Genomic DNA, 14,676 nt, shown 5'->3' with positions numbered 1-14,676 from the left:
TATTTGTATTCGATTCCATCTTCTGACGGTTTCAGAAGAGGTTTATAATAGATTGCCCATCGATACGGTCCGAGGGATTGTGAGTAGCCCCGGTCCTAACATTCAAGAGGCCCTGGGCAAAATGATAAAATAGGCCCTAATTTTTTTAATAAAGTAAAATTTATTTACAATGACTTCTTCTAACTTTCCTAGAAGCAAAATCATCTATAATATTATTAATTTCAAGATTTTCTAAAATCTCCTTTTCAATAGATAAAATTGCTAATCCATTCAATCTCTCTTGCGACATCGTTGATCTCATGTATGTTTTCAGTAATTTTAATTTTGAGAAACTTCTTTCAGCTGATCCTACAGTAACAGGCATAGTCAACAATATTCTATAAGCAATTGCAACATTTGGATAACAATCTATATTTTTTACAAAATTAAGAATATCAATTGCCGACATTATCTCATTTGGTAAAGTTAGTTGTAGTATTTTTAATTCTGTAAACAAATCATCTAACTCAACATCTAATGAATTATCATGCGTAAAAGTACGGATGTCAGATTAACACAACATTTTCTCAACTCATCATTATCTAATGATTTTAATGTTTTCGAATCAAACAAAAACCAAATATATTTTCAAATGTTTTCATTTCATCAAATCTACTTTTCAAAGAAGAAATTGTCATGTCTACAATAATTACAAAATAATCAATTCTAAAAGATTCTTCAGGTGATAGTGAAATTTCATCATCTTCTTTCTCATCAAATTATTTTTTTCTAAAAATACGACGTTTCGTTGAAAATACTGGCTCTATATTCATATCAGATGCAAGACTTTTAGCAATAGTCAAACTTGTTGCAAAACCATTATTCCTATATTTTTCAAAATATGATATTATACCATCTAATTGTTTCATAGCAGAATCAATGCACATAGATTTTGATTGTAACTTCTTACTTATCATGTTTATAGCAAATAAAATATCATACCAAATAACCATACCAAGTAAAAATTCAAAACTTTCAATTGAGTTAACTATACTTTCAGCTTCACTCTTAGACTTTGTATCATCACAAATGTCATATAACTCTAATAAAGCACTTCGCACTTCAAGAGCTTGAAACCTAATAGCTTGAACACTTTTAATACGACTTTCCCAACGCGTGTTTGAAAAAGATTTGACAGTTAATCCTTTCACATTATCAAGTAAAACTTTCCATCTTTTAGGAGAACTTGAAAACAATGTATATATGCGTTGAACTACTCCAAAAAAAGAAACGGCTTTAACACAAGAATGTGCCATATCACTAAGAGTCAAATTAAGACTATGACAAGCACATGACATGTATAATGCTCTTGGATTTATTTCAAGCAATCTCTTTTGAACTCCTTGGTGTTTTCCTTTCATATTAGAACCATTATCGTAACCTTGACCTCTAATATTTTCAATACTAAGATCAAGTGATTTCAAAACATTTTTTAATTCATTAAAAAGTCCAAGACCAGACGTATCATTAACTTTTAGAAACTCTAAAAAATACTCTTCTATTTTCACATTGCTAGATGACATATTAACACATCGTACTATGAAAGTCATTTGTTCTTGATGACTAATATCCGGAGTACAATCAAGAATTATTGAAAAATATTTTGCCTCCTTAATTTTCTTAATGATAATACTTCTAACATTATCGGCTAAAAGAGAAATTAACTCATTCTGAATTTTATGACCAAGATAATGATGATGAATTTCATTATTTTGAATGCGTCTAATATGATCTTGCATCACAACGTCAAATTCAGCAATCATTTCAATCAACCCTAAAAAGTTTCCATTACTTTCTTGATATAGTTTCTCATTAGATCCCCGAAAAGCCAAACAACATTTAGAAAGACATTTTACAATTGCTAATATTCTTGTAAGAACTTGTCTCCAACGCTCTCTTTCTTTAGAAATTTCTCGTCGTAGATCTTTATCAATTGTTTCATTTTTAATTCCTTCCAAGAGTTCATATTAGTTATATGTTCAATAGAATTTTCATGTTCTTTAAGTCGTTCACTGATATGTTTCCAATCTCTAAACCCATCATTCGCTAAAGAACTTCTATTGTTTTCAGATTTAAATAACTTGCAACAAAAACAATAAACTTTATCTACATGTTTACTATATACCAACCACTTTCGATCTCTTTCCTCTCCATTACTTAACTTTTTAAAATAATAAGTACTTGAAAAAAGTCTAGAGTAGTGATCAAAAGGAAATGTGAGATTTATTTCTCTTATAGGCCCCTTTTCAACTAAAATATCACGTGCATTGTTATCAAGATTATCCCAATTTCTTGGGTCATATATATCAAGTGGAGGAATAAATTGTTTATCAATATTATTATTCTCATTATCTATTACATTAGTAACATTTTCATGTTCTCTTAAATTATCTTTATCTTCATTAACATCATGAATTTCATTAGATTCATCATTAACATCATGAATTTCATTAGACTCCTCGCTAACATCATGTATTTCTTTAGACTCATTTACATTATCCCTATTTAAAATTTCTATATTTTCATTAGAACTTATACTTTTAACAAAGAATTTATTAAGAGCGCCTCTTTGTGATTCAGTTAATTGTTCTAATCTTTTTCTTTTTTTTCTTTTTTCACATCCAGAAATATGTTTTTTAGGTAACATATTATAATTCACAAAATCACAATTAAAAAGCTATAATTTAAATCAACTTAATCTGAGTATAAAAGGAATAATAGCACCTGGATTGAAATTATTTGTAGGCTTAGCACTTAGCAGCTTAAGCACCTCGCCTCGGACACGGTCGACTGTAGACACCTGTTATTAATTTAATAATTAAGTCAACATTAAATTCCAAATTTACAATTAATTAATTAAAAAAAAATTCATATTCTATGAACAATTAGCTAATTAACAAAAAAAAAATCCTAGTACAGCACCGTGTAGAGTCTGTAGACTTGCAATTGTCGGCTCGCAAGTCGCAACAGAGCGGAGCAGCCGTGTAGAGCAGAGGCGGAGCGATTCGCTAGAGGAGAGGACTCAAAGCCAGAGGAGCAGGAGAGCAGCTGAACAGAACAGCCGAACAGGCCCTGGCAGCGGTAGGGAAGCGGCGTTTTCTTCTTCAGCAGTTCAGCTCCTCCGTCCTCCGATGCCGCTTGGTGCGCCGAGTAGTACGCCTCGTGCAGTCGTGCGTCGGGGGCAGTGTGTTTCCGGCAGTGGCGCGGCCGCGCGGGGGAGAGCGGAGTACTGGCGGAGAGGGTCCCTGCTGTCCCTCTCTATCGCGCGGCCCTTCGATGCGCTCGGAGCAGCAGTCGTCGGCCGACGGAGGTGAAGGAGAGTACGCAGTCTCGCAGCGGCGTAGCCGAACAGAGCGATTTCGCCAAAGGAGCAGCGCCGACGATGGATTTCGTGGAGCAGTAGCCGGCGGATGCAAAAGGCAAAAGGAAGGATACGAAAAGTAAAAGGAAAGTAAGCACTGAGAAATAACCGGCAGATGCAAAAGCCAAAAAGCAAAAGGAAGCAAAAGGAACTTGGCAGCTGTCGGCAGATGCAAAAGTCAAAAAGCAAACTGAAAATAAACAGCAGCCGGCGGATGAAAAAAAAAACAAAAGAAAATAACATTTAACCTAATTATTAAATACATATTTATCTGTAAATTTGGGCCCCCAAAATATTGGGCCCTGGGCAGACGCCCAGGACCGCCCGGCCTCTGGGCCGGGCCTGATTGTGAGTCTTGGAGTATGAGTCATCGAAGGTCCCGAACCAAATAAACCGCTTGTGTTCGGGTTTGCTTCTTTCTTTCTATTTATCTTTTCTGCTGCATACTATTTTCGAAAAAGAATGTTTTTAAATCCTACACTTTAAAAACATATCATTATTCTTATATACTTTCTTCCGGCTCGCAATCATATCATTATTCTCATTGTTATTCAGCGATTGATAATTAAGTTAGTAGTATAACCAACTCATCGATGAATCATGCATCAACGTTCATAGACAAGATCAATATTACAAAAACTAATCTTTATTTTAAAAACTAAAGTAACTATATATGAAGTTTACTTGTAAGACACTTTATAAAATTAAAGTATCATGTAAAAATATCTCCAATATTTATTTGCTATTAGTGAATAACATCAGTTTATTATTTTAATGAATTTGTAATTTTTTTTGAGATTGATGCTGTAATTACAATTCAACATTTGATGTTTTCAAAATCAAAATAAAACCTAATATTTTAAAAACTTAAAATTAGATGGTTTTGCTGCACTTTCACCCTATCAAACAGCTCGTGCAAATCACGTGCCTGACAAGCGAACCCTTTTCTCTCCCCAATCCTCCAAGCGACTCCTCGCCTCTCTTGCCCTTCAAACCTCCCAACAGAACGCGATAAACGACGGCGAACTCCAACTGGAGCTCGACGTGCGCAGAAGAAGCGGCGGAGGTGGTGCAGGAAATCTCAGCGGGCGAAGAAGACGCCCTGCGCGGGTAGGGAGTGTGAGAAGAATCCATCATGCGAACCATGGAGCAGAAAACCCTCGAAGTCAATCGCGCACGACCGCAAACATTAGAGGAGAATCCGGCAAGGTCTACTGCCTACCCACCTGCGGCGCTCCTCCAGTCATTCAGCGGCCTCTTCGATCTCAATGGCGTCCTGAACGAGTTCACCCGCCAGTGGCACACCCTCCACGGAGACCTAGATTCCATCCTCTCGTCCATCGACCTTCGTTCTCGGGAGCTCGATGCCCAGGGCGCCATGGACCCTCCTGCCTCGCCTCCTTCAGCCAAGGTGATGGATCGCGGTGAGGAACTGCTTTCTATTTGCGAGTCTACTAGCGGCAAAAACCTCCGCAAGTTCGTGATTAGCCAACTCTCTGACGTTGTGTGGCTCCGCCGCGAGGTTCCTGCTGCCATCGCCTGTGCCCCCGACCCTGCAAAGCTTGTGTTTGGCTCTTTGGGCCGCTTCTACCTTCAGGGCCGTAGGGCTTATGATCGTCCCTCGGATGATCCCATGGTTGTCTTCCGTCGGGCTTGTATCCTCATCCTCGAGTTCTATGTCTTATCTGGATGCACCTCCATGGAGCTTGAGGAATCGATTGAGCAGAATGCCGAGATGGCCGCACTATCTTGGAGGTCTCGTCTTATCAATGAGGGTGGGTTGCAGGTTGCATCTGCAGTGGACGCTCTTGGATTGGTTCTCTTCGTCGGGTCATTTGGCATCCCACAAGTCTTTGGGTGCAGGGACTTGTATGAGTTGCTTCGATTAAGCAACCTAAAGAAGAAAGCTGATGTGTTAAGGAATTCAGCAATTCTATGTCAGAAGATGCCTGGTAAAATTGATAGCTTGTCTATTGATTCTTTTTTATCCATCGTTATGTGAGCTAATAATTATGAATCACCTTCTATTGCCTCATCCATTTCACAGACTCTTGTTCTTTTAAAATCACTTGGAATTCTGTGGTACTTTGTGGCCATAATTTTGTCCTTAGATTTTTGAATTGGATATGGGTCCAAATAACATTTTTTGTTAAGGAAATTATGATTTAATATTCTCCTAATTCTGATAGGAAAAGGCATCATGGTAAAAACTTGTTGGATTACATTGGAATTTCCAATTTGTTGAATTAGTAACGGTCATAAAATGCTCATGCCAACTAAATTCAGTATTAGGCATGCCAAGTTTTGTTTCTATTGGCTATGCCTATCACTTTAACAAGATATTATTATCTTATAAAAGTTTCATCAGAAGCTGCACGACAAAGAATGCCTTTAGATATGGTATTTCATTTTGCATGTTACTGACTTGATATTAGTAAGCATATTGTATCTTTCTATACGATCTTTAAATTTAACATCTTCCAAGTTCAAACTATGCACTATATTATTTTGTTAGTGTCTTTCTTTGTATTTTTCGCCTTTAAACTCATTTGGTCTTGATTATCTCTTGTTTAGTTGATATTACTTGAGCCATTTAATATTAATCTTTTAAACTCATGCAATTTTATTATTTTTAAAAGTTCTGTTACAGGAACCTTTCTCAATATTAACATCTAAAATTATTTCAAGCTTTGTTTCCAGATGTCAAAAATCTCGTTTTCTATGATCAATTACTTCCTTTTCAAATTTGGGTGTCCTAACTTTAAATGAGGGCATGGAGTGTCCTTACTTTTATATTTCTGAGGGTTGAGGGGCTACCTGTAAGTCCTTTTATCTTTTTTAAAAGGTCCATGTGGGTGTATGCCTTCACATATAGTTCACTACATCACATTTGGATCATTTAATTGCATTTACTAATATGTGCAATTTAGTTTAATCTTCAATTGGCTCACCAAAACTTGAGTGTTTTGTTAGTTATCACTTAATTCCTTGAGGCATAGAGTAGACATGAAGAAGATGACCAATTTAGATCCTTGTCTAAAAATAAGACAATGTTTAAAGGGAGGCTGTTTGACTTTTTAGAATGAGTAAACGACAGTTGGTTCAAAATCTATATGAATTTTAATCATAAAATGTCCAAGAGCTAATGGCCTATTTCAACCAAGGAATATCTCCAGACTCAACAATATCTTGTGATTAAAATCTCATAAATCACAATTTGATTTAGACGGAGGGAATGAGGAGCAACATAATAACTATGAGGAATGCTATGGAGATTATGTTGCTTAAAATGATTTTAAACATCAGTTTCCAATTTCTTTTTTATGTTTGTTTGCATAACCACTTACCTCTACATGTTTTGGCTGATGGTAAATATGTACCGTTATATGATTGGTGTCATTAATTTTTTTATGTTTTGTTATTTATTTCATTAATTATAGTGTAGTTAATTATCTCCTGTATTATATTTTATGATCATAAAAATTATTGTATGGTTTCTTGATAATAACCATATAGATCTGCATAATCACATGGTATATTGTGGATGTCCTATTTTATTTCCTTTCTCACATGCTTCTAAAAGCTTGAGGAGAAATATGCTGCAATTGGCCCTCCAAATGAGTGTAGCATAGGCAATCAATCCTTTAGGGCATCATATGGATTATTAAAACAATTCTCAAAGGAAGTCATCAGACAGATTTGGAGTCTGATAGTTTCAAAACTAGAGGATTGCTGTTGCAACCAATTCACCTTTTATATGCTACAGATAGTTATTTGATAAGGGTGATGAGATCTCTCTTTCTTTGTAAAATTTTTAGGCATTTCAGGAAAATATATGCATGCATATGTGATATTGGCAATTCAACAAAGATGGATATGTGTTATATATTCCTTCTTTCCACATGGTTCAATAAAACAAAATCTTATTTATTTGATTGGGAATCACAATCATGTTTAAATTAAGCAAACTAAATAACACAATGAATCAAGCTGTTGAGGAGAAAGGCCTTAGCAGATGCTGAAATCATCACGAAGGTGATCTAAATAATAATCCAGTTGCTACCTCACTGCTAGTTTGTTTACAACTTGAAATATATTGATGATTTGGTTCTGATTTGCCCATGTTTTGGTTTCTATTGAGTGAGCATAATGGTGCAGATTTGTTAATGTCCATGTTTCACGCGTTAATAATTTTGATCTTCTTATTCATGTGTCTGAGATTTGATTCCATCTGGATGGTTTCTAAAATCAACTTTCTCAGTTTTGTGCACTCCATTGCTAGGTGCATATTGCATAAACCACTGTGCTTGTACTTGGGAAATTCATTTCTCTTCTCAAGTACATTTAATCTTATTAAAATTATCCACGAATAGACCTATGAGACGGGTCGGCCTACCAAAAACCTGTCATCTAGTGAGGCGGGCTAGGAAATTTCCAACTCAAGGTGGGTTGTGACTTAGGCAGGCCAACCCATCAAAAAATAAAAAATATAGAAAAATCCCTTTAATTAATTGAATTTGATCATTTCATAAATAAACTTTGACTTGAAGACCTATTTCTGTTTTGAGTTTTTTTATTAAAAAAATTGCTTCTCAACCCGTGCGCCAACCCAGCCCGGCTTGCCTAGACCCGTAACGGTTGGCCCATTTAGGTCCACTTTTAAATGGGTTGATAAAATTTTAATCCAATTCACTTAAATTGTTTGCCAGGTCGGGCCAACCCGATGACTCAACCTAAATTGACAGCTCCATCTAGAGTTGTTGACATGCCAACCTGTGGCAGACCAACCTTGGAGACATGCGAGCCTCGCTTTGTGCTGGATAAATACCAGATTAAATCCACCAGGAAGAATAATCTCCAGAAAGGACTACTTACAACTAGACAAGTTTGAACTTTACATCTAATGGAATTCTTAATAATCAGATGACAAGCAAGGCACTGAATTGCGAATGCAATAGGGTATATAAGCACTAGATAAGTAAGACCAAAGGCTACAATAGGCTGGAATGGTCTTTCCTTTTTGAATTATTGGCAATTTTTTGTTTCACTGAAATATGGATCAGTTCTGTTCGTTCATTGTTCATGAATTGTTGGTTTTCGTAATGGCAGTATGCATGGTTATTTCAAATCCTCACAGGGACTATGGCAGGGGGGACCACTATCTTTTTTTTAATCATAGCCGGGGAAGGCAGTATAACTTAAAGACATTTCGATTTGGTTGCATGGGTGTAGCTCTTAACTTGGTGCTTGGAATAGACACTCCTTTGGTAATGTTCGACATAAGATCTAACTGTGCCCTGTCAAGATTGATGAACTGAGCAGGGAAAGTATTTTGAGCACATTGGTGTGTGCATTAAAATCATGATGCCTATCTTTTGAATTATTGGCGTGTAACTTATGAAGACCCAAAGCTACAAGTCCTATTAATAAGTCATTACGACACACTAAAAAACTGTGTATTGTCAAAGACAAAGAGGGTAGTCTTGAGGATCAAATGCTTAAACACTGAATAGAAGAAGATTGGCCACTCCAATATACAATTGAGGGAAAAGCTTCACAGGCACCAGGGTTTTGGAGGGCTAAATGATGGCTTCCAACCTAAGTGGGGTTGCACTGTAGAGATCTCTAGTGTAATCTCCAGGATTAAAATTCTGCAGGCAGAGACTCGTCATCATTGTAATGCCGAAAAACCTTCAATCCATTAGTGTACTCTTTGAAACCAGACCACAGTGAAAAGCCCATCAATTAGCAAGCATACCATACAACTTAGATAGATGGTGATGAAAGTTGTCACAAATCGATCTCACATACCATTTAACTTAGAAAGACAGCGACGACAGTTTTCACATATCGATCTCACAGTTCACACTTTACCTTTTTGAGAGTGTTTGTACTCTATCACTTTTAAAGGAAACATTTTACATTCACTTCTTATCTATGCAGAAATTAGTTTATTAGTTTAGTTTAGTTTGACAGTTGATTTTTATTAACCAACAATCACTGGTAATATGTCTCTTGTTAGGCTTGACACTGGTAATATGCATGGCTACTTTTTAAGTAATCTTCCTTTCCCCCTGACTGATACCAATGGATACTCCCTATAGTTTCTATTATAGAGAGAAGTAGATTACAGTTCTGAACTAGTTGAGGGAGGATTGCTTTAATCCATCCTGTTATTTCTGACTTTAGGGTGAAATGGAGTAATATTGGATTTGAATCAACCAAGCTACTTATCCTTTAGTAGATTGTTAGTGTGTCTAATGAATTTTTACTTGGAAAAGGCTTTTTTTCCTTATGAAAGATTGACCCCCGTGTAACTCAAAAACTACATGAAATGGCTTTATTTTGGATTACTTTCTGGTTTGCTGTTAAGATTTAACTTCGCTGGTAGTCTTGACCTGAGCCTCCTCTATGCACTAGTATTTTGCAACATCTCAATTCTTCTAGCCAATTATGAATGTGTCATCATTCTTCATGACCATCTCATTTTTGCTGTTATGGGGCCTTTGCAACAGTTTCTCATTAAATGACACAACTGATGAGATTTAGTTGCTGGTTAATCTATATCTCGAAACATTGACTTCACCCAAAGGTAGGTTCTAGCCTTTTGAAGAACTTCAGAAAAACTTATCTAGGCATCCTTGAATCTTGTACTTGGTTGAGATATCAATCTCTGCTACTTGTCGCTTTTCCTTCAAACTACTCCTCTTTCTTTCCCTTCTTTTTCTTCTATTCCTAATTCTGTACAGTGTGGAGTGTTCCTCAATCAGAATCTACATAAATTATATTTTTCTTTTAACAAGTTTTTTTTTTTAATTTCTTATCATTGCACATGTTTGTTTTTTTTTCTTTTTTAGCATCGATATATTCTATCTGCATAGCATCTTTATCTATTTTGGTATAGTATTTTGAACGTACTTTTTGCATAGGTGCTAACAGTACTAATGTTACAGACATAATCAATGAAATGTTAAGCAAGGAAATGAATGTTGAAGCAGTGGAACTTATTTGCGCTTTTGAGCTCAAAGAGAAGCACCCCCCTGTGCCTCTTATAGTTTCATATTTGCAGAAAATTGCACAACCCGCAAAAGGTCAACGAAAGGAAGGACAATCTTTTGTCAAATCCCAGGTATGGTTCTTCTGTTCTATTTCTGCCTAGCTCACGAATAAATGATATCACATGTAGGACAGTTTGCTGTGAATATTTGCTACTCTTTTCCTTTTAAATTTGTTTTTGGATATCGTTCACACATTCTTTTTAAACAAGTAAAACTAAAATTGTATCATTAACTTCTCTATTTAGCTACTTGAGACAACACTTGGACTATGTAAACAAATGATGGATCATAAAACTAATTGTTGAAAGATTGCTACATCTGGGTTCTTGCAAATATTCTATCTATTTCTGGAATGATTTTTTCACACTTAGTTCAATTTTACATCTGACCAATTATTCAGTATTAGGGCCTGTTTATTTGAATGATGGATGACAGGTTGGATTCATTAGATTTTCTATCCTTGTTTACTGGCTGATGGGTGGAAAGGAGGGACATGTTAGCAGATGAGAAATCTCTCTCATCTCCCAATTTTATTTTGCTAAACTGAGTGCAAGACCCAGTGGATGGAATGAAGTTTTGAAAATGCCTTTCCAAGCTCAATCTTGCTTCTGTGCCTGTTCCTTTTCACAGTTGCTTTGTTGCCATTCTTGCTTCCTCCATGGAGAACAAATGGCTGAACATTTTCAGAGCTCATCAAAGGTGACACACATCATGATCATGGCTGTGTGACGAGGAAGCGCTCCATGCCCTTGTTGTGGAGGGTTTGCCCTACAAATTTTTGGGTTGAGCTTGACTCGATTAGATGCTTGTTGTATTGTGCATAGGTCACTACTACAGGGCTAGAACCACTACTCAATCCAAGCTCTTGCCAAGCTGTCCCTAGGTGACTGTGTCTAGTTTTTGAAATATTTACTTATTAAAAATATAGGGAATTTTTAGAATTATTTTAAAAAAACAAATAAAATTAAATGATTTTAAAGTATAATTTTTAAATTTATTTGAAGAAACTTTAATTTTTTAAACACTTAATATTAAGTTGGATTCAAGCAGACCAGATTCAAGGTGAGCCAAGCTCGCTCTACGGGCAATGTCCTGCCTAGGTTCATGTATAGCTAGGTGTAGCCTGAAATTGGATTGTGCCAAGTTCGATCTGTGGGATAGTTTGGTTGGGCATGGCATAATGCATCTTTAGATGGGTAGTGTCGGGCTGGATTGGGATGAGGGCGGCCCGACCTATTTGACACCTTTCACCCCATTTGATCAGAAGGTTTATGCTGTGGTTATAGAACATACTTCTCTCGTGCAGAAGCAACTGGGCTTTAACATTTCCATGAATCTAAAGTTGAAATGGCATCAAGATGTTCAAGCAAGAGGGTGTATCCATGGAGTTGGGTGGTTTACAGTGGCAGTGGTGGTGGCAGAATTGGGAGTTTGGAAGGCACTAGATCCAATTTTTAAGTATGCAGGGTTGATGCCCCACATGATCTAGGTGGACGGCTGTTCACACCTTCAGCGACATCTAGGGTGTTGTTAGAAGGGCAATTTTTCCAAAAGGGTATGACATTGGTATAAGTTGAACTGCCAGAGAGGGTCTTGTTGGAGTACCTCTTGGCTGTTGGCTTATGTTGCTTGAGGCAAAAAAAAAAAAAGAAAAAAAAAACCACAGCAATGTGATGGCGAGCTTCGTGGCTGATCAAGCTTCGTGTTAATTGATTTGATTGATGGCGAGATTTGTTCTTCATTTGAAGTTAGCATGTTCATTCTAGTCTATATCTGATGATACAATGGAGGACTATTTTGCACCAAAAAATAGAGTAATAGCCTCAGTGAAGTTGCCTAAACCTTGTTTAAATTCACCTCATTGCCAATGAAGCCTGAATCATAGTGAAACCTCAATGTTACTGGTGATTGAATGATCAGCTGAAATTTTTACTTCAATGAAAATTTCCCTTGGATTTTAGTAGGCCACCTTCCCTTGTGTTGATCTGCGGTTGGGAAAATTGTCCGTTTTGTTGATAGGATGAGTAGCCTTTCTTCTAGTTGCTCTTTGCTTTCAGATTTACAAGCGTGCGTCAACAACTGGTTATCAGTGCGAGTCACTTACAATGCTAGCGGGTTTAGTAGGCTAATTGAATGACTAGAGCTTCTACCAATAAGCCAGCGCAACTGTTGCCTTGTCTTATATGACAACCAACTTTTTCAACATTGTGAATGCGGAATATGAATGTTTGGTTGATGTACCTAGTGTTTGCCCACACACACTAAAGAACCATCTAATATACTATTTATTTCTGTTTTGTTGAGTAGCATAAGTATTGGATGTGATCGGTTTGTTTACAACTCCTTGTATTCTGCATGTGATTTTTTTTTTTTAAACTTAATTATCTATTTTTGTTTTTTTTTTGCAGAGAGAAGCCAATGAAAAGCAATTGGAGAAGCTTAAATTGATAGTGAGGTATTGTGAGGATTACAAACTTGACCCGTCTCAACTTGCTAGCTTCAACTTTAATCAGAAAATTGCAAAGTTAGAAACACAAATTTCAAAAGATGATGAGAGATTGAAAAACAAACGAAAGGCTCAGGAAATGAGTCGGGATCAGGTCACAAGTTACTGGCGTTCTACTGCCAACCAATCGCATGTAGTCACACCTCACTTTGGTAAGCAACTTCTGGAAGTGCAAACTGCTTCTGTTCCCAACTCTGAGAATTACTATAACAGTCTATATCAGAGGAACACTCTTGGTGATGAATTAGGTGTGCATAGTGGTAGTTCACTGACAGGGATCATCGGCAATGGGGTGACTAATCTAACAAATACCGATAGTGGAACTAGAGTGAATTCACTAACAGGAATTGCTCACCTTTCAGGAGCTGGGAAAGAAGTAGCTATGGCAGCAACAGCAGGTAACAGCACTGCCTTTACAGAGGGGAACACCTCTCATCAATTTGCCAACTATAATGGTGGTTTCTACGGGCCGCATGGAAATGGAACACATGAAGAGAGAGCACTCAGACAAAATTTATTGGTTCCTGCACGTTCTGAAGCTTGGATGGATCCAACAGCTCCAGTGGGACAAAATGCATACAATTCACAGGCTTTGAGCGCCAGATATGCCACTAGGAGCTCAGGTGCAAGCTTGTATCATTTTGCAGACGATGTTCTAGAACGTGAATCATACTATGCCAACCGCATCTTAAGCAATCCGACATCCAGTGTCCCCAACCAGAGTTACTACCCTTCTTACATCAGTTGAACGAAGGGGTGATCCACTGTGTTTTCCTGCTATTTTGGAATCTTTCAGAATATTAAACACATATATTTTGTTTCTTTAGATGATCCTTAGGAAATTTCTGGCCTTCGTATTTATGTTGTAGACTTAAATTGATATTATTCAGGGTTCTAACTACTCTCTTTGTATCCTTGGTGTTCCATCACTTGGTGAAACTGAAAATAGGAGGTTAATGCGGGCCAGTTGGATTATAATTCCTACTGGATCAAATGCATAGGGAGCTGCTCATCAACGGTCAGCACCAGCAAAAGATGATTAACTTCTTAAAAAATAATTTATTTGATATAAAAGTTATTTCTTTATTTATATATTTAAGTTATATTATATCATTTTTACTAATGATTTGTTGGCGCAGTTGGTACATGTAATAAATTTTGTATATATATCTTACCAGGTGTTTGATATTTTTCATGTAAGGTGCCTTTGATTTTTTAATTTAATGAAAATTACTTAAATTTAATCAACATCATTTTAAAAAGGTTAAAATAATTATAAATTATTAGTTACAGTACAGTCATTAAATAGATGTTATAAAGTTGTAGCAATAGATTAGTGGATGCTACAATAATTCTATAATATTTTTAATATTGTTGACGTCATTTTAATCAAGTTTATAAATTTTTAATCCACTTAGTAAAATATATATTTTTTAAAATATTATATATATATATATATATATACACGGAAGAGCTCTCCTGCTGCGAAATTCTTGGTGCGGAATGTTGATCTGGCGTCATCACATCACATGCGGAATATATATATTCTTGATTAAGTTGAATTAAAAAAATAATTTATTTTAGCATATGATAGTAGTTACAATTCAATTACTACTGCATGGTATAATAGCTATCCTAGTTTCTAGGACAATGCTAAGATAAATTACGAAAAATATATTGGACTGCTCTTTGACCTCTTATTTTAAAAAAGA

At 36.2% G+C, this 14,676-nt stretch overlaps 1 protein-coding gene and 1 pseudogene across 3 annotated transcripts; one reads left to right on the top strand and one right to left on the bottom strand.

Moving 5' to 3' along the window:
- LOC122048412 overlaps positions 1 to 2,193 on the bottom strand; it is a 58,899-nt pseudogene extending 56,706 nt beyond the window's left edge.
- Positions 2,194 to 4,346: 2,153 nt separating this feature from the next.
- LOC122046169 (protein FRIGIDA-like) lies at positions 4,347 to 13,876 on the top strand. 3 transcript variants are annotated; one of them, XM_042606725.1, is made up of 4 exons: positions 4,347 to 5,352; positions 10,330 to 10,529; positions 12,867 to 13,116; positions 13,327 to 13,876. In XM_042606725.1, the coding sequence occupies exons 1-4, from the start codon at positions 4,536 to 4,538 to the stop codon at positions 13,710 to 13,712; spliced, it is 1,653 nt and encodes a 550-aa protein (XP_042462659.1). In that variant the 5' UTR covers positions 4,347 to 4,535; the 3' UTR covers positions 13,713 to 13,876. The 3 variants fall into 3 exon arrangements, with proteins under 3 accessions (XP_042462659.1, XP_042462657.1, XP_042462658.1); XM_042606723.1 differs by having other exon boundaries at positions 4,350 to 5,352; positions 12,867 to 13,876; XM_042606724.1 differs by having other exon boundaries at positions 4,351 to 5,352; positions 10,354 to 10,529; positions 12,867 to 13,876.
- The last annotated feature ends 800 nt before the right edge of the window (positions 13,877 to 14,676 follow it).

Source organism: Zingiber officinale, chromosome 2B, assembly GCF_018446385.1.
Source record: "Zingiber officinale cultivar Zhangliang chromosome 2B, Zo_v1.1, whole genome shotgun sequence".
Classification (NCBI taxonomy): Eukaryota; Viridiplantae; Streptophyta; class Magnoliopsida; order Zingiberales; family Zingiberaceae; genus Zingiber; species Zingiber officinale.
Note: the sequence above shows the minus strand (reverse complement) of the source record. Positions and strands in the feature narration are given on the sequence as shown.

What these genes read in the sequence shown, in the direction of transcription:
- LOC122046169 (XM_042606723.1), top strand. Translation starts at nt 4,536, where the DNA reads ATGCGAACCATGGAGCAGAAAACCCTCGAAGTCAATCGCGCACGACCG. An exon ending in TCTATGTCAGAAGATGCCTG is followed by an intron (nt 5,353 to 10,329) that starts GTAAAATTGATA and finishes CTTTTTGCATAG; the next exon opens with GTGCTAACAGTACTAATGTT. An exon ending in AATCTTTTGTCAAATCCCAG is followed by an intron (nt 10,530 to 12,866) that starts GTATGGTTCTTC and finishes TTTTTTTTGCAG; the next exon opens with AGAGAAGCCAATGAAAAGCA.